A 26477-nucleotide genomic window follows, 5' to 3' on the forward strand; every position below is an offset into this window, starting at 1 on the left:
AAAAGGGTCAGAGAGTCGTACAGATAAATCTGCATTAAAATCCAAGAGCAAAACAGAATCCGAAGAGTATGGTCAGGATAATCAGGCAAAAACTTAAACAGACAGAGAGAAGGAAAGCCAAAGTCAAACAGTATCCAAAGAGCGAGGTCAGAATAAACAGGCAAGGAGGTCAAGGGAACCGAAGAACCATAAAGGGAGAAAATAACAAAGGTTCAGGATGATAAAGGTGGATTCACTAACAACAGTGAGAAAAGCCAAAACAGTGCAAAGTTGCCAGGCAGTGTCCTACTACTTTTCTGAAGGTTAAATATGCTGCTGCCTATTATGACCCAGATGCCCTACCCTTGACTAGCTATCTAATTACTAAAGTATACAACAAAGTGATGGATGAAATGCTTGAATTAATCTCAGCTACTGGTAATTACTCAAGGATACATCCCAGTCCATCATTATTTTGCACATCATGCCACCTCAGTTTTGACCCAGCCACGTTCAAATCAGTCTTGACCCTATAGCAATAAGAACAATCTATCCCAAATGGCCAGACTAGTTTCGGGAAGGACCAGGCTTGGCGGATCAGTCTTGACCCTGTTTCGACTGGACAGGGTCATGACTGATTTGTGGGGAACTATGTTAAAAAGGCTAGATGCACCAAAAGCTGCATTCACAGCATTTTACCAAATATCGCCCAAGGACCTTAACAGGCATATCTACAAAGGAGCTCACAGATCTGACCTGTGACCACAGAATCCATTATTTCAAAACTATCATGATCCACTTCAGCGAAGTAGGATCTCCAGTGATCAGGTAAAAATAACTATCAACCTTGCCATCTCCAAGATTTTGGGAGTAACGCATCAGCAGCATGGAGGTTCTACAGGAACAATGAACCCTGCTCCTTGGGTTAAGTCATTTCTTTTCAATCCAAAAAAGTTCCCTGTCTGCTGAGGAGGCAACGAAATGATCAGTGGCAACACCTGTAAAATTAGGAGCCTGTTGTACTAGACTCTCTGTAGAAAGGTGGGACACCAGAAAAATTGGGTCACCAGGGGCCAGTCAATTACGATGAGCAGCCTCAAGAGAGGTGGCATAAGCATAAGCTGGTCTACTACAGACGGCCCTGACCAAGTCCATCAACATTTTATTAGAAGGCAATAGGGGTTCTGACATAGCGTGCGCAATCTGCATAATTTCGGCTAAAATGTCGGCTTTAATCTGAAACAAACTTAGAGGCAAATTAGGACCTCAGACACCTTGCTCAATTCTTCCTTGAAAGGTATATAGTACTTGGAAGGAGATGTCAGGAGGCAATCAGGAGTATTTTCACCAGAAGCACCAAAAGCATGTAGGTTTTGGGATAGAAAAACAGAACCTCCTCTGAGTCTGTACAAGATCAGAGTGAACCCACCTGAGTGTCCACCTTTGTAATAACAGAAAATGCTCAGCTGAATCTTGAGGAAGAGCCTTGGGAGTCTCAAAAGAAGAGCGCTCCAAAGATCCTGAGAACGAAGTTGGAGACAGCACAACAAACAAGTGGGTTTTGATGCCGAAGTCGAAGCAAGCAGTGAGGCATTCAGTAGCAAAAGAACAGCAGTCAATGCTGAAACGGCCTAAAGCATGAATTGACTGGTGTGGTGGAAGGTGCACCACCAGATGCATGACCGTAGAAGAAACTACATACATCTTGGGGCCCAAAAGCGTATGAGGTGGAGTAGGACATGGCAATGTCAACAGAGCCTGTAGGACAGCCGCCACTTCAGCAGGGTCAACACTAGAAGTTGGAAAAGCCAAAGGTGAATCTGGCAGCACCAAACCTAGGCTCATGTTCATCAGAGTAGGACGCTGCTCCTAAGCCTTCAAGGCCACAGAATAAACCTGCTGAACTGAAGACCTATCCCATGAATTGGATCAATGTCCTTCTGAAGATGAGTCTTTTGCACGCTAAGTTGTATACTTGGAACAAGAAGTTTTCTTTATGTAAAGCACTGGGAACACCTGCAAGTTTCAGTTTTGTGTACTTTGGAGACTACACTCATGTCTTCCCCAGCAAGTTATTGTTGTAAATGTTTTTGAGGCAGCATTTGCTTGGGTGTTCCCCCGTACAATGTGGCTACGAACCTGGTTCCAAACTGCGCTGGTGCAGGCGCTCTTCAAGAATGAAAAAAATGACCATTTGTCTTCAACCATGTGATCAATGTATTAATTATTAATTCTAAGACTACATGAGTTATGCTTGAAATAATCTGGGCAGCTTTGAGGCTATGTTTTCGCTCTACGTGCCAGTACAGGTCGGGCCAATAATGTGAAAATCAGTCTTGGCCATGCTCCTGGAGAGACACCCTAGCCTGTACTGCTCGGCCACATCCCCAATGCAAGGGAACACTAGAAACCAAAGAAATGTTTCAGTGTTTTTGGGCTGGGGCCCCGTCAGTGAGCTACAATATGAGTCAACACTTAGCTTGTGTTAGTGAGGAAAACAATAAATTGATGGATTCAATAATACCCATTACACTTAGCTTGTGTTAGTGAGGAAAACAAAAAATGGATCGATTAAATACTTGAATTAATTTAAGACACTGGCCATTATTATGGGCCACAATTCAGTGCATCACTTTTTGCTCACCTTACCATTATACACAGAAATCAATTATATGCAAACTGGTCTTGGCCAACACGATCAGTATTGCTCAGATTTGCATTTGTCTCTGCCTGAAATGAAACAGCCAAGGTAAAATTGAATAGCATAGAATGCAGATTAAAATAATTGAAAATGGCTAAGAATAAAAGACAAGCATTCCATCCATCACCTTTTCTGTTTTTCTGATTGAGATCAGATAGTGTCCTACATGGGGTAAAGGCCACTGGTTAACACCAAATTTAATTTGTTAATCTTAAGACCATACCACTTGACTCCTTTTCAGGATTCATATAACCATGATATACAACATCATAATTTGTTTTGGTTGCTTTGGACTTCTGGTTATGTCAGATGACATCAGACAGTGAAATCCTCTTTCATGTCACTCTACGAAAGATCTCACAGCCTGTGAGTGACTAAACGTACCCTGTGATAAGACGTCTTTGATCCATTGGGAATCATCCATCAGTGTGTGATACATGTGTCTATCAGTTAGAGGAAAATCGAGAAAAAATATCAAACAATCAGGTATCTAGTGCATGACAAAGCTTCAATAAACGAGTTCATATCAGTGGTGTTCCTTGAGCAGGACCTTGAGAATGAAATCTTTTAATACTTTTCACTACACACTGCCCTTTAACCCCCTCTCCCAGGCAGAACCTTAGAGAAGTCAGTTTGATCATTGGTTTGTAAAGGTTAAAAGTAGAAGCTACATTAGAAATGAGGATATGGCAAGTAATCGAGGGAAGGGAGGGGCAACAGAACATCCAATGTAAGATTGGAAAGGGGGCGGCACAGGTTCCAGAAAGTCTTTTTTCAGTCTCTGATTCTGCGATAAAACTTATTTGGGTTCATAATTCTTTCTTTGTCCATCTGCTGTTGTGAAAAGTCATTTCCTTAAGCAGTACAAGAGAAGTTAATCATGTTGGATTGCCAATTGGCTGATGCTGTCTCCACCTCCCTTGTATTGTCAGCTCCTTTCCAAACGATATTTTGGCAACTTGAAATAATCACAGTATTTTAGACAACCACTTTCTCAATCTCATTTGCCATGACTTGCAGTTCTTCTGCCTGTACTGTGACCATTGTTGCCTGCCCACAGATCTGCTGATGATCCTTCCAGTCCTGCAGAAAGAAGACATAAAGTAGTAGAGAAAAGTTAAAAGGAAAAGACAACCATGTAAAAAGTGTACTATGGGCCCTATTTACAAAAGTAAATTTACACAGGTAGTTTTACTCATGGCTACATCAGGCTAGCGAAAAAATATCAAAAACTATTTAAAGTGCATGTGCTGCTAGCTGCAGATATTTTAATAAAAATGCAGGGATTGACTAAAATCCATACAAATGGCTGCATCAGTACAAATATCTAAAACTCTTTAAAGTGGAAGCGGGTAGCAGCGGATATTTTATTAAAGTGCGGAGATTAACTTCCTACGACAGAGGGCTCTTGAAATCTACTTTACTCAGATATACGAGTAGAAACTTTTTGCTAGATAACTCTAAATCTTACAGTAGCTCCTACACAATTTGCATAGGCCTCCTCGAATCTCTAAGTACTGCACATTTGATCAACCCAATGGTCAATCCTAGGTTGTTTTATTAGTTTTCCAATTTTGCAGGACAAGTGACCTAGTGACCGCTATAGAAATTACTATAAAATACTGTTGATACTTCGTTAAACATTATACCTCCCTCGATAAACCAAATAAAACCAGCATAGATGATGGGGCAATAGTTAAAGACAGAAATTGAGAAATCATGATAAAAACATCCTTCCAAAGTTGCTACACTAATAAAATGTGTACACCCAGCCCTCATAATCCTGTTTATTGCATCTGAAACATTGTTTCGGATTAGTTCGACATCTTATGCAATCTCAGAGGGGTGTAGTATGCTAGCTATCTGGATAAAAAAAGTAATTCTCTAAATATTAGCGCCTCGCAATGCTTTATTCGATGACTCACTAAGCTGCTGCCACTCTTTCGCATTAAACTTGCATCCTGTCTCTGAATGAATTTTCTGGAGCTCTTTCATAATAATCTCTTCACTATTAGCCTACTGATATAACAGCCGATACCAAAATCTCATACACACAATTGTATTCGACATCTGCCTAGCGATTTGACGTGCGGCCTCACTCAGCATGGTATAATTGTTTTTAAGAAAGTTCACGAGCTGAAGAAAACTCATAGAGAAAGCAGTATTTAAATTGCAAGATTGCAATCGTACCATTTCTCAAGTAATTAACGTCTCAAATCCCCAAACTGACCAAAACCTAATTCTTGCCATCTTGTTATAGCCCTCTAGGCAACGTTAGACCTCCTACTGCACAATCTTGGATAGGGGTTTAAGCATGATATGCTGGATTATCTCGCGATTAGTAAATGAATCCTTGCTGCTAATGCCAGTATGACCTTGTATCTGGTCTTTTTAGGAAGTTTCGCTAATCGTAAAAAAGTGGGGAGTTTTAAGGCACTTTCCTTCAACATATGTATAAGAAAGAAAATATCAAAAACTGAATTTTCCTCTCCTAGTTGTGATAACAGATTGAGCAAAGAGGACTGGTAGTAGGTTGGAAGATGTGGGAGCGCTACCCCCCCCCCCTGGCTACATCCAGTTGTAGTGTGGCTCGCTTAACCCGCGGGTGCTTATTATTTCACACAAACTTCCGGATCATTTCATCCAATTCTTTAAAATAGGAGCTTGGGATTTTCGAGGGAAGATTACTAAATAACATTTTTTTTAAAAAACAACTGCAGCACTGACATTTTGACCATGGAAATCCGACCTATCAATGATAGATTGAGCAAAGACCACTTTTCTAGTAATTTTTTCTCACTTTTGCAAGCGTACTGGTATAATTCAAAGGAAATAATTGGCCATAATCGTTTGTGACAAAAATACGTAGGTATCTGACTGGATGTGGCGATAGTAGTTGTAGGAACCGGGATATCAGAAGGCACCGAATTAAATGTAAGGATTTCTGTTTTAGCTTGGTTCACTTTATATCCCCCTACCTGCGTGAATTTCTGAATTTCCTCCAATGCATTCTTTATATTAGACCCCCAGCTTTGATATATAAGATTATATCATCTGCATTTAACTTCATTTTTGCCATCCCTTCCATTGGGGGCAAAATCAGTAAATTATTACGAACTTTGACAGCAAGGGGTTCAATAAACAGAGATAACAAAAGAGGGGATAACGGACAGCCCTTTTGCGTGCCGCATTTAATATTCACCCTCCCGGCTTCTGTTCCATTGATGATAATTTTGGCTTCCACCTGACTATATAATTCTTTTTAAAATATGTTTCAACTGTAGTGGGAAACCAAACTTATACAAAATAAAAAGTAAGGCACGCCAATCTACCAAATCAAAAGCCTTTTCGGCATCCATCATCAGAATGGCCACTTTGATCTTGTTTGCGGAAAAATAATCAATTGCTTGCATTAAGAAATATGTGTTGGTGGCCATTAGCCATCCTGTATGGAAGCCATTTTGATCTGTATACACCACCTGCTGGGCGCAAGGAGCAATCCTTCTTGCCCAAACCTTCATAAACAGTTTGTAGTCTGTATTTAACAAACTGATAGGGCGATAGGAGATCGCGAGGATCTTTATCCTTTTTAAGGAAGACTACCAGTACTGACTCCTTGAAGCTTTTGGGGGTATCTATCCCGTCCTTTATTTGATTAAACAGTTTTGTTAAGAAAGGAAGTAGTTCTTTTTGCAATATCTTATATACTTCCACCGGGATCCCATCCGACTCACTAGCCTTGGCGTTGGAAATACTTTTTAGTACTGTCAAAATTTCTGAAGTTCCTATCGGGCCATTGAGCATCTTAATACGCTGCTGAGATATCTGCTGTAGCTCCAGTAATTCGAAATAGGACCTCAGTTCTTCCCTCATAGAACTTTTGTTGATATGCCTTGCTTGCAGAGATCTCTTCTAACAAAAAGAAATCAATTGGTCTTTAGCTTTTAATAATTCTTGCTGTTGTGCTTTAATAATATGCTGTTCTGTTGCTGTTTAATTTACGTCTTGTCTAGCTTTATCCACAGCGATCTGTACCTCCAGAATCTGTTGCTTGCATTGTTTACTTATCCTAGACTTCTAGGATATTGTCTGTCCTCTAAAAGTAGCTTTAAATTAGAGAAGTTATTGGATATGGAACAATACTACACTGGTTTGACGCTGGGACATCGACACAAGGAATCATTAGGGCAGGAGGGACTGCAACTGGATTATCCGCAGACTTGTGGTAGCCTGGAGCTCGTCATGCTCCAGGAAGGGGACTATCACTTGGTTTATTTTGCCTGGACATTGCTGGCCTGCAAAAAAAGTGCCAACTGTCATGTTTTTGGTCCCTAAGTACTCTCCAAAGGCCGATTAGCTGGTCTCCTGTCCTCTAGATCCCAGGGACACAAAGGATCTCTCAGTTGCCACAAGATCATAAGGACTGCGTAGGGTGCAGTGGAAAACAGTGAAAGTGATTGTCGTTTGGGACACGGACCGTCCTGGCGTACACCGCCGTCCTACTGTGCAGAGGAGTGTCCTCGTAAAGATCGACAGCACACTTGAGGTGCAGGTACGTGAGGAGTTCGAGGAGTGTGAGGGAAACTGTTCTTGAAAACAGGGGACATGTGCCAGCTTGCACTCTGGAGCATGTGGTGTTCGAGGGGGGTTTGGTGACTTGAGCTGGGAGCTGAGACTGTCTTTGACCTCCAAATGAAAATGACGACAGTGCAGGACATCGTGGCCTTCGTCCAGGGTTGCTGGCTTCCTCTCCCTGGACCCACGCCACAAGGTCCTTTGTTGTGGAAAACATTGTGATGGGACCCAAAGGGTTTTGTTGTGCCTTGTGGGCACCTACGGCTGGCTGTCAGGAGCTACGGCAGCTTACACCTCCACTTGAGGGGAATCATTTCTACAGACTTGGAAGCGAGTCAGCTTCCTGGGTTACAACCTTTTGTTTATATATATCTGGTAGCCTGAGAATGACACCTGATCTAAGTTATCATATAGACCATGTCTGGGGTGAACCTCCTCTGACACTGACTCAAGACCATGTGTGAAGCTTTTTAAATAGTTTATCCGTTATGAAATGGGAGACAAGGAGACTTACAATGTTTAGATTTTAGGCAATTTTGCCCCTTTAAGGTGATTTTGGACAATTATCAGCTTATAGTACAGAAAGCCACAGCTTTCCATAAATGGGTGTCTGCACTCTCCACCTAAGGGTGGAATTCCTCTTACTATTCTCAGAATTTGGCCATTTTAACCATAAAGTACTGATTATAGTTGCCATACTCTGGCAGAGCAACAGGCACTTGCCCTTTACGATTTCTTGCCAGACCAGTCCAAGTCCTTCACTCTGTTTGGATGAACATTGGACAAAGAATCAGAAACAATTACGAAAAGAATGCAGAAAAAAGCCATATAATGTGCTATTATGTACCCAGGTTAGGCCCATGTAGCGAAGCTGCTCATTTCTTACATTGTCCTCTGTTTCACAATAACATTTCTGCAGTGAACTTTTGAACATATTTGCATGCATGACAATGTTGGATTAGTTTTTCTGAAATTACTTTGTTTACGCATCTAGCTTCGCATAACATTATCATGATGCCTTGAACATCATGTTCAAGGCCTCTTTATGCCCTATGTACAAATGTCGTTCTGTCTTCATCCATGGGGTGACAGAGCCATATACAAATCCATAACATTGCAAATCTACAACGTGCAAGGCTGCTCTCTATTATAAATAATGAGCCTCTCAATAGATTAGCAGAGGAGGCACTTCAGCTGACACAAAGGATACCTGCATGCTGGGACTTCACCATGCAGCGGTATGACATCTCTGTGAGGGGTGTCGAGTTTGTGACTAAGACGGGGTCCTTCATTCTCTCCCACCAAGTAAAGGGGTTGGACCGTCCCATGGGGATTTTCTTGGCTCTACACCCAGACACTCTAGGTATACTTAGAGTAGGGTTTGCATAGTAGGAGTACGTCTGACTACTGCCTTGTTTATATGCTTTTGGTGCTTGTAACCACTTTCATCTGCTTCTGTCTACTGATTATCACAGCACGTGTATTCTATACATGAATAACGTTGGTTCAACAAAAAATCAAAAATGTCCCACTGTGTATTCTGTATATTTCTCGGAGTACAAATAAGCACGAGTGACTGAGAGAAAGGTTCTGATCTGTTTCCACGATCCCTGAGGAGTCTGGTTTGTCATGAATACCAAGGTGTGATAGAAAATGGCACCACGTCCATGAATAATCCCTTGTTGCCTGTATTGAAACCAGACAATTCATACTGCCTAGTCTTAGACTACAGGCATTTGAACACTTCCACACCCACATTTGCAGTACAAAATGCACATGGTGCCACACTGATGAATAACATTGTACCGAAGAAATACAAAATTAGATATCTCAATATGATTTTTCTACCACAATACAGCACCTGGGAGCAGATATTTGACTGCATTTTCAGCGCTAGGTTCCCAGGGTCAATTTTGTCGTTAACCTCAAGGGTATAAGAACAACTCGGAGCTGTTCTCAGCCAGGGTAACAGAGTTACTTCAAAATTTTGATGAGGAGGCATTGTCCTATGTAGATGACATATACCGGATGATGAATTAATGGAACACTTGGCCAGAGTAAAGCACATAATTCTGGGATTTGCGCCCCTGGGTTACAAATTTAATTTCAAAAAATCAAAAATTGCCTAACTCAATATCCTGTTTCTAGGATATGAGTTGTCAAGTGAAGGCAAAAGCCTTGCAGCACACTATTTTAGAAAAATGTGCAATGCTTTAACCTCCGACGTCTCTGAAAAGACTACAATCCATTCTAGGATCTGTTAATCTTGGCAGCACATACATTTTGGATTATGCAGAACGAGTAAAACCGTTCTACGATTTTTATTGGACTTGACTTTTCAATCAACCATTGGACACAGGAACACACAAACATTTTACGTTCCGTACAAGCTGATATGATAGCTTCTAATCATTTGCACACACGTGTAAACACCACTAACCAGGTGATCCGCGCAGTCGCTGGACCAACCGAGTACACCTATATCACTTTTCATGAAGGTGATACTGTACCTATTGCATACAAATCACATTTGTACACAAACGCTGAAATGTGTTTTGCACCCACTGTGAAAATTCTCACAGCGGTACAGATTGCTATAGTGAGAGAGCAGTAGCTCAGGGTAAGCGCATAATTGTCGTTACCCCAGTACCGACCTTACAGGCTGTTACTAAAGCAAGCTTTCCAAATGCCAAAGCATTACATCCACGTTGGATTCAATGGGCTAACTCTTTCACTGCAACAGATGTAGATTACAGATTCAATTCTACATTACAAACACAAGCATTCCTGCAGTACGAACAAGAATATCCTCTGCTGAATAAAATAATGCCTCTAGATCAACATGAATACATCATTTATACTGATGAATCTGATCAACCTGCCGTAGAGACACAACACCAATATTCTGCGGCATGTGCAATCGTAATGGGGCACACGCAGGATGTAAAATTCTGTCCTGAAAAAACACACACACACAGGCCTTAGGAGCCTGTACAGCACAGCTGGCAGAGCTTAAAGCCCTCCCTGATAATGGCACTACCAAGAATGGATAACGAATTCCCCACACTAATAGTGTGTCCAGTGCTATAATGAATATCTTCACTATTGGGGCCAAAATGGATTTTGAGATTCCAAGGGTTGCACAATCTTGCACAAGATGCTTTGGGAACAGGTGGCGAAGATGAAAGAATGCTTGCCACAGGCTCATGCCATCCACACATTGAGTCATCAGCGTGTTGGTGTTCACGTTGAAGAGAATTCCATGGGCAACGAGGCCGCTAAAGCAAGTCTGCACTTCTGCCGTTGCTGCAATCACTCGTTCAAGTACGAGAATAAACGATCGGGAGAGAAATTAGGTAGTTGAGAGAAAAAAACTTGACTTAAAGCAGCCCTTAACAGCAAGGGTATTAGGCTCGGGTGTCAGCTGGGTCAATCACCTATGTGGGGTGCAGATGGCACTCAATAACATGACAAGAAAATCTCTTGGGGGGCATACTCCTTACTGTTTGGTGTGGGAATGTGGGGACCAGACCTCGTCAATGTCAGCACAATGGTGGCAGAAACACCATTTGACATCAATGAACGTTTGGCTGTTTTACAGGAACTCAAGGGATTCCGGCATGCATAAAGCAAAGTCCAAGTAAAACGCACCGTTAACTCCAGTGTATTCTATTGCTGATTAATGCATTCTTCGCGACACCCTGGGATGCTTTGGCTTCTAGTGAAACGGACACCAACTCAACCATACGCTTGCAGGAGGCAGTCCCTCCCTCAGCTGCTGCCGTCAGAACTGGATGGAATCACCATTGCTCCATAAACCTGCTTCGGGGTGCACCTCTAGAACCGTCGTCTGCAGTTGTAGGCAACAGAATTGTTGCATTCACCACTCAGAACACAAACAAATGGCTTTTTCCAAGTGGGAAAAATTTAGCCCTTTTTTTATACAAAACGAATCACACAGCATTTTGCTTTTTCTCGGCACCATGGCTTCTTGAGTGCTTGGAATTTCAAATAGTATAATGACTTTGAGGATTTTATGTGAATATTTAAAAGGGAAGCTTGCTGTTAGATGCTTTTAAGAGTAGTTTTTCAATCTTTTTTATTTTTGTTTCCTTAGAGCCTGTTGGCTTTTTAAATAGCTTTTATATATCGACCCTTATTATGAGGAGTGGGTGTTATGTTCCCTGATTAGGCCTATTTAGCGAAGCTGCTCATTTCTTACATTGTCCTCTTTTTCACAAAAACATTTCTGCCGTGAACTTATGCACACATTTGTATGCACGACAATGTTTGATTAGTTTCTCTGAAACTACTTTGTTTACACATCTAGTTTTGCACAAGATAATCACAATGCCTCGAACATCATGTACAAGGCCTTTTTACACACAATGTACAAATGTTGTTCTATCTTCATCCACTGGGCGACAGAGCTATCTACATATCTACAACATTACTGATCTACAACTTACATCACAAGTCTGCTTTCTATTGTAATTAATAAGAATCCGAATAGATTAGAAGAGGAGGCACTTCAGTTGACACAGAGGGTACCTGCATGCTAAGACTTCACCACTCAGCGGTCTGACATCTCCATGAGGGGTGTCCAGTTTGTGACCAAGACTGGGTCCTTCATTCTATCCCGGTTGGATCGTCCCTTGGGGAGGTTCTTGGCTCTACACCTGCACACACTCTAGGTATACTTAGAGTAGGTTTCTCATAGTAGGAGTAGGCCCGATTACTGCCTTGTTTATATGCCTGCATATATACACTGTTTTAGCACCATGGTAGAACTATATCTACTATTTACGCTTTTGGTGCTTGTAATCACTTTTATCTGCTTCTGTCTACTGATTATTGCAGCACATTTATTCTATACAAGAATAACGTTGGATCAATATATATACTGAAAACGGCCCACTGTGTATTCTGTATATTTCTCTGAGTACAAAAAAGTGCGAGTGACTGAGCGAAAGGTTCTGATCTGTTTCTACAATCCCTGAGGAGTCAGGGTTGTCATGTTAGTGGTTGCCAGAAACCATTCGCTCCCGGGTAATGTTAGGGGGGCTTGTGGTGGCACTGTGAACTAGCTGGTCCCTAGGCCAACGTATCCTGCGGGGGTGTCTGGAATCAGTCTAGGAACCTCACCCAAAGTTTATGTTGTCCAACAAACAAGCAGGTCCTACAGATTAGTTGGAACTACATGACAGTGCAGTGGATTTGGATGTTGTGTTCTCACTTTTGGGCAGGCGGCCGATCTTTTTCCTATTTGGGTCCTACTTTGTGGAATTCTCTTCCTCTGTCTTTGAGGAACGAGTCCAGTTTTGTGCACTTTCGTAAGATGTTGAAAACCTGGCTTTTTAATCAATAGGTCTTCCATCTCTCTTTTGATTATTTTGACTTCCTTCAGGCGGCGCCGGGAAACCCTTGGGTAGCTGAGCGCCTTATAAAAGTAAATAACATAACATAACATTTTCTTCCAGCCCTTGTGCATTCATTCAAGAATGCTCGTGTGTTCCACTTGGCTAGCAAAAGAATAAATGTGATTATTAGCTGGTCAAAGATTCAGGCACTTTAGACTAAGGACTAACTGCTTTAACAAACAAGGACTAGAATAATGTTGTATGGCACACATCATGCTGCTGCACAACCTGAGTAGGATCTGAGAAAAAGGTGGAGATTGAAGATTAGGCACAGGTATGACTAAGAAAACATTGAAGCTGTTAATATTGGTAAAGGCTGTAAAGCAAATAAGAATGAAAGGCCAAAGCAGCTGTCAGGTCAAGTCTGTAGATTAATACAAATTTCTTCATAGGTCGGTTGAAAGAATAAAAAAACATGCAGAGCTAAGCCGATCAGCTCAAGTATTGAGTAACACAAAACTCTTAATAGGTCGGTTGAACCAATAAAAAATAAAAAAAAACATGCAAAGCTAAACTGACCAGCTCAAATGTTTAGTATCTCCAGATCTTGGAGCGACAGGGAGAATGAGAGAAACTAAAAAACTTGTAGATTTCCACCACCTTCTACCCTTTACAACTCCGTCACAGAAATGGATGCAGACACTTGTGCCAGGATGGGATCACCATCAGGAAATGATATGCGCCAATGTTAAATAATTTGTGGTGCAGAATCAGTAACCTGCTGGACCAGCGAGCACTTATGCCTACTGAAACAATGCTCATATCAGAAAAACACTGGCAAAAAAGGGTCACAATTCTCGATCAAGGGTGTGGAACAGGGCCTGCAGGTAGCTAGTGAGGCTATATAGAACAGATTCTTACATATACCCTCAAAGATGCTTCAGTCATTGAGAAAATGGGGCTTAATTAACAAAGTTGATTATTGTCTGCAAAACAGTTGAGATCTTTCGGAACTACAGGTAGGTGACTTGAGCGGGCAGCAGGGTACAATCGTCTTCATTATGGGAGTGAATATAACCACAGCTTTATGATATGCCACATACTCGCACTAAATCTCATTTGTGTGTTCGATGCTGGCGAGAATATTTAAAGCTGTTTTTCCACTACCATTTCGTACAATATTGTATGAGCAAACATTCAGCTAAAGCATGGTTCATTAATTGTCCAGACACGTAGTAATGACAAAACTGCAAGTCAGAATGGACCTCTGATTGTATAAACATGTAAGATTGCCAATCGAAGAGTGAAACTCAAGGAAAATGTATCTGGAACTAAAACAGAAATCACTGTATGGTTTTATAAAGGGCCCTTTCCTTTACCTTCCGCTGGCAGAACGTGGAGCAGTAGTTGACCTTGTGGCATCCTGTACACTCGTTCATTGCTTCTCGACCACAATTTACACAGGACTGCTGGAGAAATGCGAAAGAAAAAAAAAAGGCAAAGGTATCACGTGGAGAATGCATTTTGTATGGGCAAATTCAAGGAAGATAAATACAAACCGAAAAGTGCTGTACACATACAATACTGAAACCACAAAGTATGACTGCAACAACAAAAGAGATTGTGTTACTAAAACTTATAAAAAACACAAAAAAAACTATTCAGTCAGACGCCTCTCTCGAAAGTCCATTTTAGTGGTGAGCGTAGTTTATACTTCGCCCATGTAGCAGAGACACGTCGCAGTTTAAACCCCAACAACCTCGGGTGATGAATTCATGATCCAAGATGGACGCAAGGACGGGGGCATTTTGAGACAGGAAGTCATGGCTGCACGTAGCTCTCCCCAGAACCACCAGGAAAGGGCCTCTCACAGGGTGGTGGGCAAAGGTGTGGGAGCAGGGGATGATTACGGAGATCGGACTGTTGAGGGCTGTGGAGCGGTGCTACTCGGTGGAAACGGTGCTCCACAGGACGGGACTCAAGACTTTGAGGAGTGGGGTTGGGAGGACTTTGCATGGTGAGGCCTTACAGCGGGGCGGTTGCCAAGCATTGCCAGTCAACCTATCGAATGGCACTTGCCCCTTTATTTTTAGGCCTCGCCTAGGCAGCGCATGCGCTGCATGCATTGTCCCGAAGAGACATGTGGTATCTAGGATATGGGCTTCAAACAAATGCCAACTTTTTCATTGGTGCCTCTTACTGTTCTTTGGAAATGCAATACCCTTAGTAGTCCCTCCTTTTGCTCCGCCCTGGAGACCGGCCCTGCTACATGAATCCTTTCACTATGGGCCATATGTTTTGCTTCAGTGCACTACTTTGTCTTTCACTCTGTCCTCGCTGCTGCTCCCAGTACACTTAATCTCCCTTGCCTTCTCAGAACACCACCTCCACACCCTCACGGATTGTTTGTATTCTGAATAGCTTCTCTTCGCTCCCTCTCTTGGGTTGCAGCTGCCTTCGTCTCCCTAATTGCTTTTATGTATGTTATATTGTAATAGATGTTTTTTATGTTGTGCTTGGTGTTTAAAATAAGCATGGTTACTATTTATTATAAAACAGAGTGAGTTGCTTAATTGGTTTGTGGATTATTTTTATGTCCGTACACTGCAACATCCTTAAGAAAGCAATGCAGTGAATGCACGACACTGGCATATTATGTTTGTTGCGCGTGTTGCTAGCCTGCCACCTGTGCCTCACGTCAAACATCTGGCCGACACCGACAGAGGTTCTTGCCTCGACGTCAGTTGTCTTTGCTACGACGACCTGTGTCTCGACGTCCACCTCCGGTGTGCCCATGTCGACGGAGACTTCTGCTTTGACGTCGGTGACGGTGTCTTGTTTGTCGACGTCGAAGATCTCTGCACTGATCTTGACGGAGACTTGTGCCTCGACGTCGATCGCCGTCTAGATGGCGACGACAGAGTGATCTGCTTTGACAATCGAACATCTAGCCAACATTGACGGAGATTTGCTCCTCGACGTTGAGCTTTGCCTGGTTAACGACAACGGAGAGCCTTTTATCATGCTTGACGTTGATAGCGCCATCTTCGACTTCGTAGAAGTGTGATGCGCTTGCACCACCGCAGTCTTCGACGACGATTGCTTCTTCGCCACCGGCCCAGACGCCGAAGGAGAACAGATCGGGACCTTGCCTCTCGACTTCGACCGTGTCCTCTTTCTCTTTTGTCTCACTGGAGACCTACCTCTTTCAGAGAGGCCATTCAGACAAATTATCTCCCTGTCCTTGATGGTTCTTCTCGACAACTTCTTGCAGTGATGTCAGGTGGCAGAAGAGTGAGAATCAGAGAGGCAAAGTATACACATAGAGTGTGTATCTGATCTAGCCTTCTTTTTGCCACAGGCAGGGAAAGGATCAAATAAGGAAGGCTACCTTTGACAGAAAATAACCGTTTCTGGAACACCAAAATTCAAATAATCATGGCATTTGTAAAGCGCACTACATACCTGTGAGGGTCTCAAGGCGCTAAGGGGGTGAGGGGGGAAGCTGCTACTGTTCAAAGGGCCAGGTCTTGAGAAGTCTTCTGAAGGTCAGAAGGTCTTCGGTCTGCTGCAGGCGGATGGGGAGGGTGTTCCATGTCTTGGCGGTGAGGTGGGAGAATTATCTGCCGCCGGCGGTCACTCTTCGGATGCGGGAGACGGTGGCGAGGGCGCCCTATGCGGAGAGGAGCTGGCGGGTGGGGGTGTAGAGGCTGAGTCGGCTGTTGAGGTACGTTGGTCCGGTGTTGTGGAGTGCCTTGTGTGCGTGGGTGAAGAGTTTTAAGGTTATCCTCTTGTTGACAGGGAGCCAGTGTAGGTCTCTCAGGTGGGGTGTGATGTGGCTGCGGCGAGGGATGTCGAGGATCAGGCGTGCGGAGGCATTCTGGATGCGTTGAAGCCGTTTCAGGAGTTTGGCCGGGGCTCCTGCGTAGAGTGCATTTCCGTAGTCCAGTCTACTGCTGACGAGGACCTGGGTGACCGTCCTTCTTGTTTCGGTGGGGAGCCACTTGAAGATCCTACGAAGCATGCGGAGGGTGTTGAAGCAGGAAGAGGAGACGGCGTTGACCTGCTTCGTCATGCAGAGGGTAGAGTCGAGGATGACCCCTAGGTTGCGTGCGTGGTCAGTGGGTGTTGGGGGTGTTCCTAGTGCAGTCAGCCACCAGGAGTCGTCCCAGGCGAGGGGGTGGATCCGAGGATGAGGACCTCCGTCTTGTCCGAGTTCAGCTTCAGTTGGCTGTTCCTCATCCAGTCAGCGACGGCCTTCATTCCTTTGTGGAGGTTGGTTTTGGTGGTGTGGGGGTCCTTGGTGAGGGAGAGGATCAGCTGGGTGTCATCGGCGTAGGAGATGATCGTTGTGCGATGTGGGCGAGTGGTGCCATGTAGACATTGAACACCATTGGGCTGAGGGATGAGCCTTGGGGTACGCTGCAGATGATCTCGGTAGCTTCGGAGCAGAAGGGGGGGAGGCGGATGCTCTGTGTTCTGCCGGAGAGGAAGGAGGAGGTCCAGTCCAGGGCTTTCTCTTGAATTCCGGCGTCGTAGAAGCTTGTTCGTAGTGTGCAGTGGCAGACCATGTCGAAGGCAGCTGACAGGTCCAGGAGGATGAGGGCCGCGGTTTCTCTGTTGTTTTGCAGGGACCTGATGTCATCGGTGGTGGCGATGAGGGCAGTTTCGGTGCTGTGGTTGCTGCGGAACCCGGACTGGGACGGGTCCAGGATGATGTTCTCCTCGAGGAAGCTGATCAGATGTTTGTTGACGGCCTTTTCGATGATCTTCGCCGGGAACGAAGGCAGGGAGATGGGTCGGAAGTTCTTGAGGTCCTTGGGGTTTGCCTTGGGTTTCTTGAGTAAGGCGTTGATCTCTGCGTGCTTCCAGCTCTCCGGGAAGGTCGCTGTCTCAAAGGAGATGTTGATAGTTTTCCGGAGATGGGGTGCGAAGGTGCTGATGGCTTTGTTGAAGATGTGGTGTGGGCAGAGGTCTTCCAGGGATCCGGAGTGGACGGTGTTCATGATCTTGATGGTGTCGTCGTCGTTGATGTTGGTCCAGGAGATCAGGCGGCTGGTACGGGTGGTTAACCCCTCACAAAAGACGTTGAGAGAAATAGAAAAAAAACACAAAATAGTAGAACGTTTTTGACAGAAAAGTCAAAAAAGGAAGAGCTGTGAATCCAGGGTCTGAAGGAGCCAGAAAGAACAACTGACCTAACTTTCACCCCTGGGGCATGATGGGAGGCTGGGGGTCATGGCTGCCTTAAAGGCATGGTGCCAGTTTTTGTGTGCAAATGCTTTCATTTTCTATGCTATTGGTTTACAATGCAGCCTGTAGGATAACAATGTCTGCTCTTTTGCAGTTTTTCATGAGTTTTACTCATTAAAAAGAGTTCAGGTGGTACTTGCCCTCCTGTGGTTTATACATGCATTATGTGTTTGCAAAAGCAGTTATTTATTATTGCATTATTTAGTCTCATAGATGGAGGCTGCATTGGTATGAGAAAAAATTGTAAATATATATATATGTTTTTCATATATATTTTTTAATATTTCCGGGGTCCCCGCACATAAGCGGGAATATTCAGGGCTTTTGACCTTGATGAGGATACCCCTGGAAGAGAACTAGGATTACAGGTAAGTAACTTATCCTTTTCTACTTTGAATTCTTCAAACTCTGCCTAGAAGAGAAACAATTTTATTTCAAACTGATTTGCCCAATGATGTTTATTCACTTCATTTCTAAATCTGAAATTGTGGTTGCATACAATAATATTGTATGTGTGCAAACAAACTAAATGGATAGGTTCCTAAAAAGCAGGGCGTAAATAAATTAACTAAATGTAATTTTAAGTTGTTCTCAAGGATAAAAGCATATTTGGGAATCAATTTGTAAGGGTGCCAGTGTCAACCAGGGAGGCCTTGAAGACAAATGACAGTACTTCCAGAGCATTCGCCCTAAACACGACTTGCTAATGATAGGAATGTATTTTTGATGAGTTCTTGAGTTCATGAGCGCAAATGCAATTTCCGAGCGTTAGTCAATTAAAGTCACATTGTTTGCCTTCAACAATGCGAAGTGTTACTTCGCATGTGACAGTTTGTGGTTCATAAATGGCTGCAAACAGCTGGTTTAAGAGAAGTATTGTTTGTATTAAGAGATATATTGTGTGCAACTACTGATTACAAATTTTGCAGCCCTCCTGATGTGCGGTCTGTGTGCAGACACTAATTTATAGTACATCTAGTTATAAAAATCCACCATATTTTTTTTATTTTACAGTGGCAGTGAGCTGCACTTTAAGCAGGACTTCCCGTGTCACTGACACGGCCCAAGCTCTTCCAGTATATCTGACGCAGTAACATGGAATTTTTTACGTTGACTACAAAGCACCATAGTTTCCACCTTTTATAGTGGCAGGGAGTTGCATGTCAAGCAGTGTTTGCCATTTCACCAACCCTGCCCCAGCCCTTCCAGTCTTTCTAACATACAATCCCACTCCACACAATTCCAGTGCACTCAACATAATTACTATCCACATAATTCCACTGCACACATCCACTCCACATCACACATTTCCGCGCTACGCAAATCCATAACCCACAATTCGAATCCAACCCACATAATTCCCCTCCACTCTACACCACATACATTCATTCCACTCCATAACACATGGGTAAAAGACATTGTCATTTACAACGCCAATAGCTCTGACTCTCGCAAATATGCGACCTATTAGCATTGCACAAAATAAACTCAACCTAGCAACATGGGAAATAATCCCACACTATATAATACTACCCTACACCATGCCACATAATTCCTCTCCAAACCATCCCACCTAATTTCACACACCACAGAATTAGATGCCACACAATTCTACACCACTCAGCATAATTACACTCCACATAATACCACTCATTGCCACATAATTACACTCTACTCAATACAACATAAATACAACCCTCATAAATGCACTCTATGCCACATACCAGCAATCCACACCATAACACGTAATTCCAATAAGCATAATTTCATTCAACGCTGCGCAGTTCCAGGCCACACAATTCCACAACACACTTTTCCAATACACACCACATAATTTCACACCAAACAACTATTTAAAATACACACCACAATTCCACAACACGCCACATACCCCCAATCCACACCACAGATTTCCACATCATGCCACAAATTTAACACACCACATAATTCAAATCCACAACATGTCACTCCACAACACACAATATCATTCCACATAATAAACTCCACAACACACAATGTCACTCTACATAATTCCGGTACACTTACTACCATTTAGTTATTATCAACATTTAATTACGATCACATATTTCCACTGCATGCCATGCCACATATTTTCACCACACAAATCCACCCCACACAATACCACAACTAATAAAATACAACCCACATGATACCACTACCCACCACATACATACACTCCATAACACATAGGGAAAAATATTGCCATTTCCAATGCCAAATAGCTCTAACTCAAACAAATGCGAGACCTATTGCATTTCCAATGCTTGTTTTTTAACCGTCGGAGACTTCACAAAGTTTTTTAAAATGTGGCTTGTTAACCACACTCCCCTCCACCGTTTGCTCTTGGCGTATCAGTGGATTAAATGCTGGATTTTTATCATTGTTGACCTCTGTGTTTTGACTTAGTAGTGAGCTTTTTAATAACTCTACAAATTATGTTGTTAAAAATACCTTTCAATCTAATTCCATGCTTTTCAGCATGCAGTTTTGAGATGCTGGTACGGCTTACGTGTGTTGGAGAGGCGGTGGTACCTCAGGAGACAGGTACAAATAACTGACCTATATCGTCACTCTGCCAGCATTAACACGTCTCGTGTGACTATGAGCAGCGCCTGCTTTGTTAAAATTCAGCACACACACCAGAAATGAACCCAGCTCTGTAGGTAAAGTGAAGGGGCTTTGCTTACACGGATTTCTTTTAGCCGAGCATCATCCCCAGCTCGTGACCACACACGCATGCTCCCATCGCCCAGGGGGAGCCTGTCAGCGGATGATGAATGCAAAGCTCAACACCAGGCAACATGCTCTACCTCGAGACGAGGTCCTCGGGTGAGTGACCCCTGCGAGCTGATGGATGAGCTCTGGTTCGGCATCTACCTACCTATCTGCTGGATCACCAGGTGGGAGAGAAGTGATGCTCTGTGTGTGCCCAGAAGTCCATCAGACCTCTAGGAGATTAGCCCAAGCCAAGACCATCTCATGCAGGTGAGATTCAGCACTGTGCAGTTTAAGCTAAAGATAGCGACCGGCGGTGCAAGAAAGGTCACACCACGTCGAATCTTTCTCCAGTGCATGGTTGAGCTGTTTCAATCGCATAAACCACTGAATTCTAGAGGTCGAGATGATATTTGGTTAGCCTCGGCCTGTAAGGGAACAGCTGTCGGACTCCATGTGTGTTTCTATCAAAGGTTTTACATCAGCACAACAGGCAGAGGAGAAGAGGTCATTCAATCATGATTTTCGGGAGAACAGTGGGTACAACATACCATTTTTTGCACTCTGTTTTAGAGCGACGACCAAAATTTCGAATTTCTTTTTGTGTTGGGGCTCGTCTTTGCCGTATGCCTCCCAGTACCTGAATGACGTTATGCTTGATCATGGGCATATCCTTTAGCCACTGTTGTTTAGCAGTACTGATGGAAACCTTAGTGTAGGCCGTCCACTAGGTTAGATATTTGATCACATGTTTTTAAAATTAGGCCATGTCATTGAAACGAAGAGTTTAGAATAAAAATCTAACTCGCTCAATTACAAAGTTCCTAACTATGAGTAAGTGAACGTATGGGATTTCAATAGGCTGCCTTAATGCAAAAGACGCTGGCAGCTGAAGGTAACAAGTTAAATTATGCGTGGACATATATCAGTCACAGAGCCGATGTATTATCAGAGTTCAGGAACACACAAAACATATTTAGAGGCATGCCACCGGTACCGCTAGATATAGATGAGCTGGCAATAAAACGGTATTGATAGTAGTAACTCCACAGAAAGTTGCCCATAATGAGAACGCCTCACACAGCGCGAACTTAACTCCATTTATTTCAGGTTGCATCAACATACAGGTTAACAGTCCCAGGCATCTTTACTTGCCAAACGTGTTTCAGACTACCACGTCCTTGATCACAGGCAAAAAATATGAACATCAGCACAGCTGCTCAACGGTGACTGAATTTATATAAGGTCCCGGCCCAGTGGGCGTGGGCAACAATGCCTCCTGGTACTTGAAGTCCGGTACATCAAACCACAGTGGGTGCAGCCGTAGTGTGCCCCAATTAATAAAATACTTACCCCAGTGGGTTCCTTGGACTTGAAAAGCACTGCTTGCGCTGCTATAATGTGTCGAAAGAGGTTGCGTGTGATTAGACCGAGGTCTTGGGAACAATCAACAAGACTGTCTCATGTTGCCCTCACACAGCCCCAAGGGGATGTCATGCTTCATCATAGGGCAGTGCTCCTCGTACGGCCGGCACTGCAATGCCCTACGGGTCCCCCGAAGGATCACTTTGGCGGAGATCTTTTTAGCGAGAATGCCGTATAATGAATGCAAGTGAGGTGATCAGTGCCGTGGAGTAGTGATACGTGATAGTGGATTAAAATAGTGGATTAAAACTGGGCCACCCAGTCAGACATAAAAACCTATAACAGGCAAATGCTACCATATAGGTTTAAAAGGAACCCTGGTAGTCAGTGTGCTACGTCTGGGAAGGGGAGTACCCTATAGTTGTGAGTAAAAGGCCTCACTCAGGTCACTCTCTCAGTGGTTGGTCAACATGTTTCGCACCTTTTAAGGGGTCTTATGGATTCATGGCGCTTCGTCAGGACAAAAAATATATGATGATAAACTACCCCGCACATATATGGTGCCCCTAAAGTGCTACCTACTGTGTGTATGGTTCAAGGTCCAACCTGGATACTAGAGTGCTACTAGCTGTATCAGGTGTTGTGGAGGTGCCGCGCTCGAGCGTGTTTAAAGTTTCTTGAGTGGGGACCAATGTGCCTGTGCAAAGCTGTTTAGGGAAGTAAAGCACATTTTTAGAGGCCATCTGTATTATCCAACGAGCAATGCGGAGAAACAATTTTAAAAAAAGGTGCATTTTAAGATATATCAATGACTGAGACCATTTAGCAAGTGGAGGGCCTTGTGACAGTGTGTGGGCATGTGACTGTCACACTGATGAAGCCTGCTTGCATACACACAGACTTCGCTGACATGTGAGCGTCATACCAGTGAACCATGCTTGCTTACACACAGACTTTGCTGGCATGTGAACCTCACACCAGTGTACCTTGCTTTCATACACACAGACTTCGCTGGCATGGGAGTGTCACTACATTGTGTCCCCTGCTTGCCTATACACAGACTTTGCTGTCATGGGAGTGTGACACCAACATACCCTACTTGCATAAATACAGACTTCACTGACATGGGAAGGTCACACCATTGTGTACCCTGCTTGCCTACCCACTGACTTCGCTGGCATAAGAGTGTCACGCAAGTATACCCTACTTGCATACACACAGACTTCACTGGCATGTGAGTGTCACGCCAGTGTACCCACCCTACTCGTATACACACAGACCTCGCTGGCATGTGAGTGTCATGCCAGTCAACCCTCTTTGCATACACACAAACTTTGGTGCCATTTGAGTGTCATGCCAGTGAACCCAGCTTGCATACACACAGACGTTGCTGGTATGAGAGTGTCACCTCAGTGTATTTTGCTTGAATATACAAAGACTTCTTTGGCATAAGACTATGCTGGCATGTGAGTGTCAAGCCACTGTACCATGCTTGCCTACACACAGGCTTCGCTGGCTTGTGTCACACCAGTGTACCCATATGTAAAGGTGAAGACCAATTAAGGTGCAACAGTCCCTAGGTGCACAGCCCATGAATAGGCCCGTAGGCCAATATGAATCCCACGAAGGCTTGTGGTAAATATTTGTCCTTATTTTTATCCACTTTTCAACCATTGATATCAACTTTTATCCATATTTGATCCAAATTTCATCCAGTTCAAGCATCACGAAGCATGATATTCAAGACTTCCACGTTTATCGGTGAAGGGAAAAAATCCACGATGTTCATTTCTTTACATGTGGTAATCACGAATTCCTTCCAAGAACATAATACGCCCAATGCATTTCGAGAACATGATCTCTTCATCAGGGGCAACTAAAACAAAGATTATGAACACAGTTCCATGAGAATCAGCATAAATTACGTTTTACCTAAAAAAACGCACACACATTCACTCCATGTTTTTAAACAAAAAAGTTCACCATAACTTCATCAGTGTGATAACACTTGTGAATTACTCTTGCCTCGTAATATAACAGTGATGCATTCAAACCCATGTCAAAAATGTAATTTAGATAGTGCACGCATACGTGTTGCATAACCTTTTTCAACGTAGCCCCACACTTCTAAGGAAAAGTTTATACGATTCTGATCAAGCAGAGGTAAACTTGCTATCGCCTACGAAAGGTAATATGGAAGTTACATGTCCTAAAGTGCTACGCGCAGCGCTACAACTATAAATATTCCTGAACTCAGGTTGCATATCCCGTGAGCACAACATGGTATCTCTCATCAGAAACACCATATCTTTTTCTAAACGCCACCCGATTTGAAGTGCAACTGAACCTTATGAATGCTCAAATGTTAAAACCAATACCATTTGACTTGACGGCTCTGACGTAAACGTAACAGAAATAAACAAAATATTTTAAATCTATAACCCCACGGACTCTCCAAAATAAATATCTAATAAACTCAGTGTAATGGTAAACTACAGATGGGAGTAATATGGTTAAAAAACGGTGAAAAATCCTTTTATTAACACAGTGAATTGGGTAAAAAAAATCATGAATGAAAGTGTCATGCATCTATCAACTTGGAACATGAAATTAATAAAATGTTGCAGTAAATATCATGTCGTCATACAAACTTTGTCATACAAACATTTTTAAACCATTTTTGATGCATATTACAGAGTGCAAACTGTCGGGTAGGCAGAAAATTCTTATATAATCAAATGAATGACAGAATGCACATCCTAATTATACCATTTTTAACCAAGTTCTCAGTGCTCTAAGGCAGAAATATCTGGCGTGCGACTCCAGGTGCGTGCTCAGTGTATTTTGCTTGAATATACAAAGACTTCTTTGGCATATGACTATGCTGGCATGTGAATGTCAAGCCACTGTACCATGCTTGCCCACACACAGACTTCGCTGGCTTGTGTTACACCAGTGTACCCTACATTCATACACAAAGACTTCACTGGCATGTGTGTGTTATGCCAGCGTACCCACCCTACTTGCATACACACAGACTTCGATGGCATGTGAGTCTCATGCTGGGGAATCCTGATTGCATACAAACAGAATTTGTTGTGAGTATCACGCCACTGTTGCCTGCTTGCCCACACACAGACTTCGCTGACTTGTGTTACATCAGTGTACCCTAATTTCATACACAGAGACTTTGCTGGCATGTGTGTGTTATGCCAGTGTACCCACCCTACTTGCATACACACAGACTTCACTGGCATGCAAGTCTCATGCTAGGGAATCCTGATTGCATTCAAATAGACTTCGTAAGAGTATCACGCCACTGTACCCTGCTTGTATACACACAGACTTTGGTGCCATGCCACCGAACCATACTTGCAAACACAGACATCCCTGGCACGTGAGTGTCACGCCGGTGTACCCTGCTTGCATACACACAGGCCTCTCTGGCACGTGGCTGTCAAGCCAGTGTCCCCTGCTTTCCTACACACAGACTTTGCTGGCATGTGTCACGCCAGTGTACCCTGCTTGCGTACACACCTACTTCACTGGCATGACTGTATGCATGAACACAGACTTTGTTGGTATGTTAGTGTCACGCCAGAGTACTCTATTTGTGTACACAAAGACGTTATTGGCATACACAGACTTTGCTAGCATGTGGGTGTCACGCCAGTGTACCCGAATTGCATACACTAGGACTTTGCTGTGAGTGTTACGCCAGTGTATTCTGATTGCATACACATCGACTTTACTGGGATGTGTCGCACCAGTGTACCCTGCTTGCATACACAGTCTTTGCTGTTAATAGCACACCAGTGCGTAAATTGCCTTTTCATTTAAGAAATGCCAATAATCTGCTAAATTTCAGAAAGGATTTGAAGACTTGGCTTTTTGAGAAATAACTCTCCCTGCCCTGGCCTTGCCTTTGGAGAAGTAGTCAGCGCCAGGACACCTTTTTGGTAACCGCGCGCTTTAAAAATCGCCTTAACATAACATAACCAGTGTACCCTGCTTGCAGAAAGTCTTTGCTGTTAATAACACACCAGTGAATCCTGCTTGCATTCACAGTGTGTGCTGTTAATAACACACCAGTGTATCCTGCTTGCAAACACACAGACTTTGCTGGCATGTGTCACGCCAGTGTACCCTGCTTGCGTACACACAGACTTCACTGGCATGAGTGCATGCATGAACACAGACTTTGTTGGTATGTTAGTGTCACGCCAGAGTACTCTACTGGTGTACACAAAGACGTTATTGGCATAGACAGACTTTGCTAGCATGTGGGTGTCACGCCTCTGTACCCGAATTGCATACACTAGGACTTTGCTGTGAGTGTTACGCCAGTGTATTCTGATTGCATACACATCGACTTTACTGGGATGTGTAGCACCAGTGTACCCTGCTTGCATACACAGTCTTTGCTGTTAATATAACACCAGTGTACCCTGCTTGCATACACAGTCTTTGCTGTTAATATCACACCAGTGTACCCTGCTTGCATGCAC

General features: G+C 43.4%; 1 protein-coding gene across 7 annotated transcripts in view; it reads right to left on the reverse strand.

Moving 5' to 3' along the window:
• Positions 1-3206: 3206 nt before the first annotated feature.
• The window catches only part of DEAF1 (DEAF1 transcription factor), a 357225-nt gene continuing 333954 nt past the window's right edge, over positions 3207-26477 (reverse strand). For 4 of the 7 annotated variants that reach the window (XM_085644849.1, XM_085644847.1, XM_085644852.1 and 1 more), the window contains 2 exons: positions 13995-14084; positions 3207-3763 (listed from right to left, as the gene is read on the reverse strand). In XM_085644849.1, the coding sequence (XP_085500975.1) occupies positions 3659-3763; positions 13995-14084 (195 nt within the window). In that variant the 3' untranslated portion in view covers positions 3207-3658. The remainder of the gene's footprint in view (positions 3764-13994; positions 14085-26477) is intronic. The other 3 variants (XM_085644850.1, XM_085644848.1, XM_085644853.1) reach the window with 1 other exon arrangement.

Source organism: Triturus cristatus, chromosome 3_1 (assembly GCF_964204655.1).
Source record: "Triturus cristatus chromosome 3_1, aTriCri1.1, whole genome shotgun sequence".
NCBI classification, from domain to species: domain Eukaryota; kingdom Metazoa; phylum Chordata; class Amphibia; order Caudata; family Salamandridae; genus Triturus; species Triturus cristatus.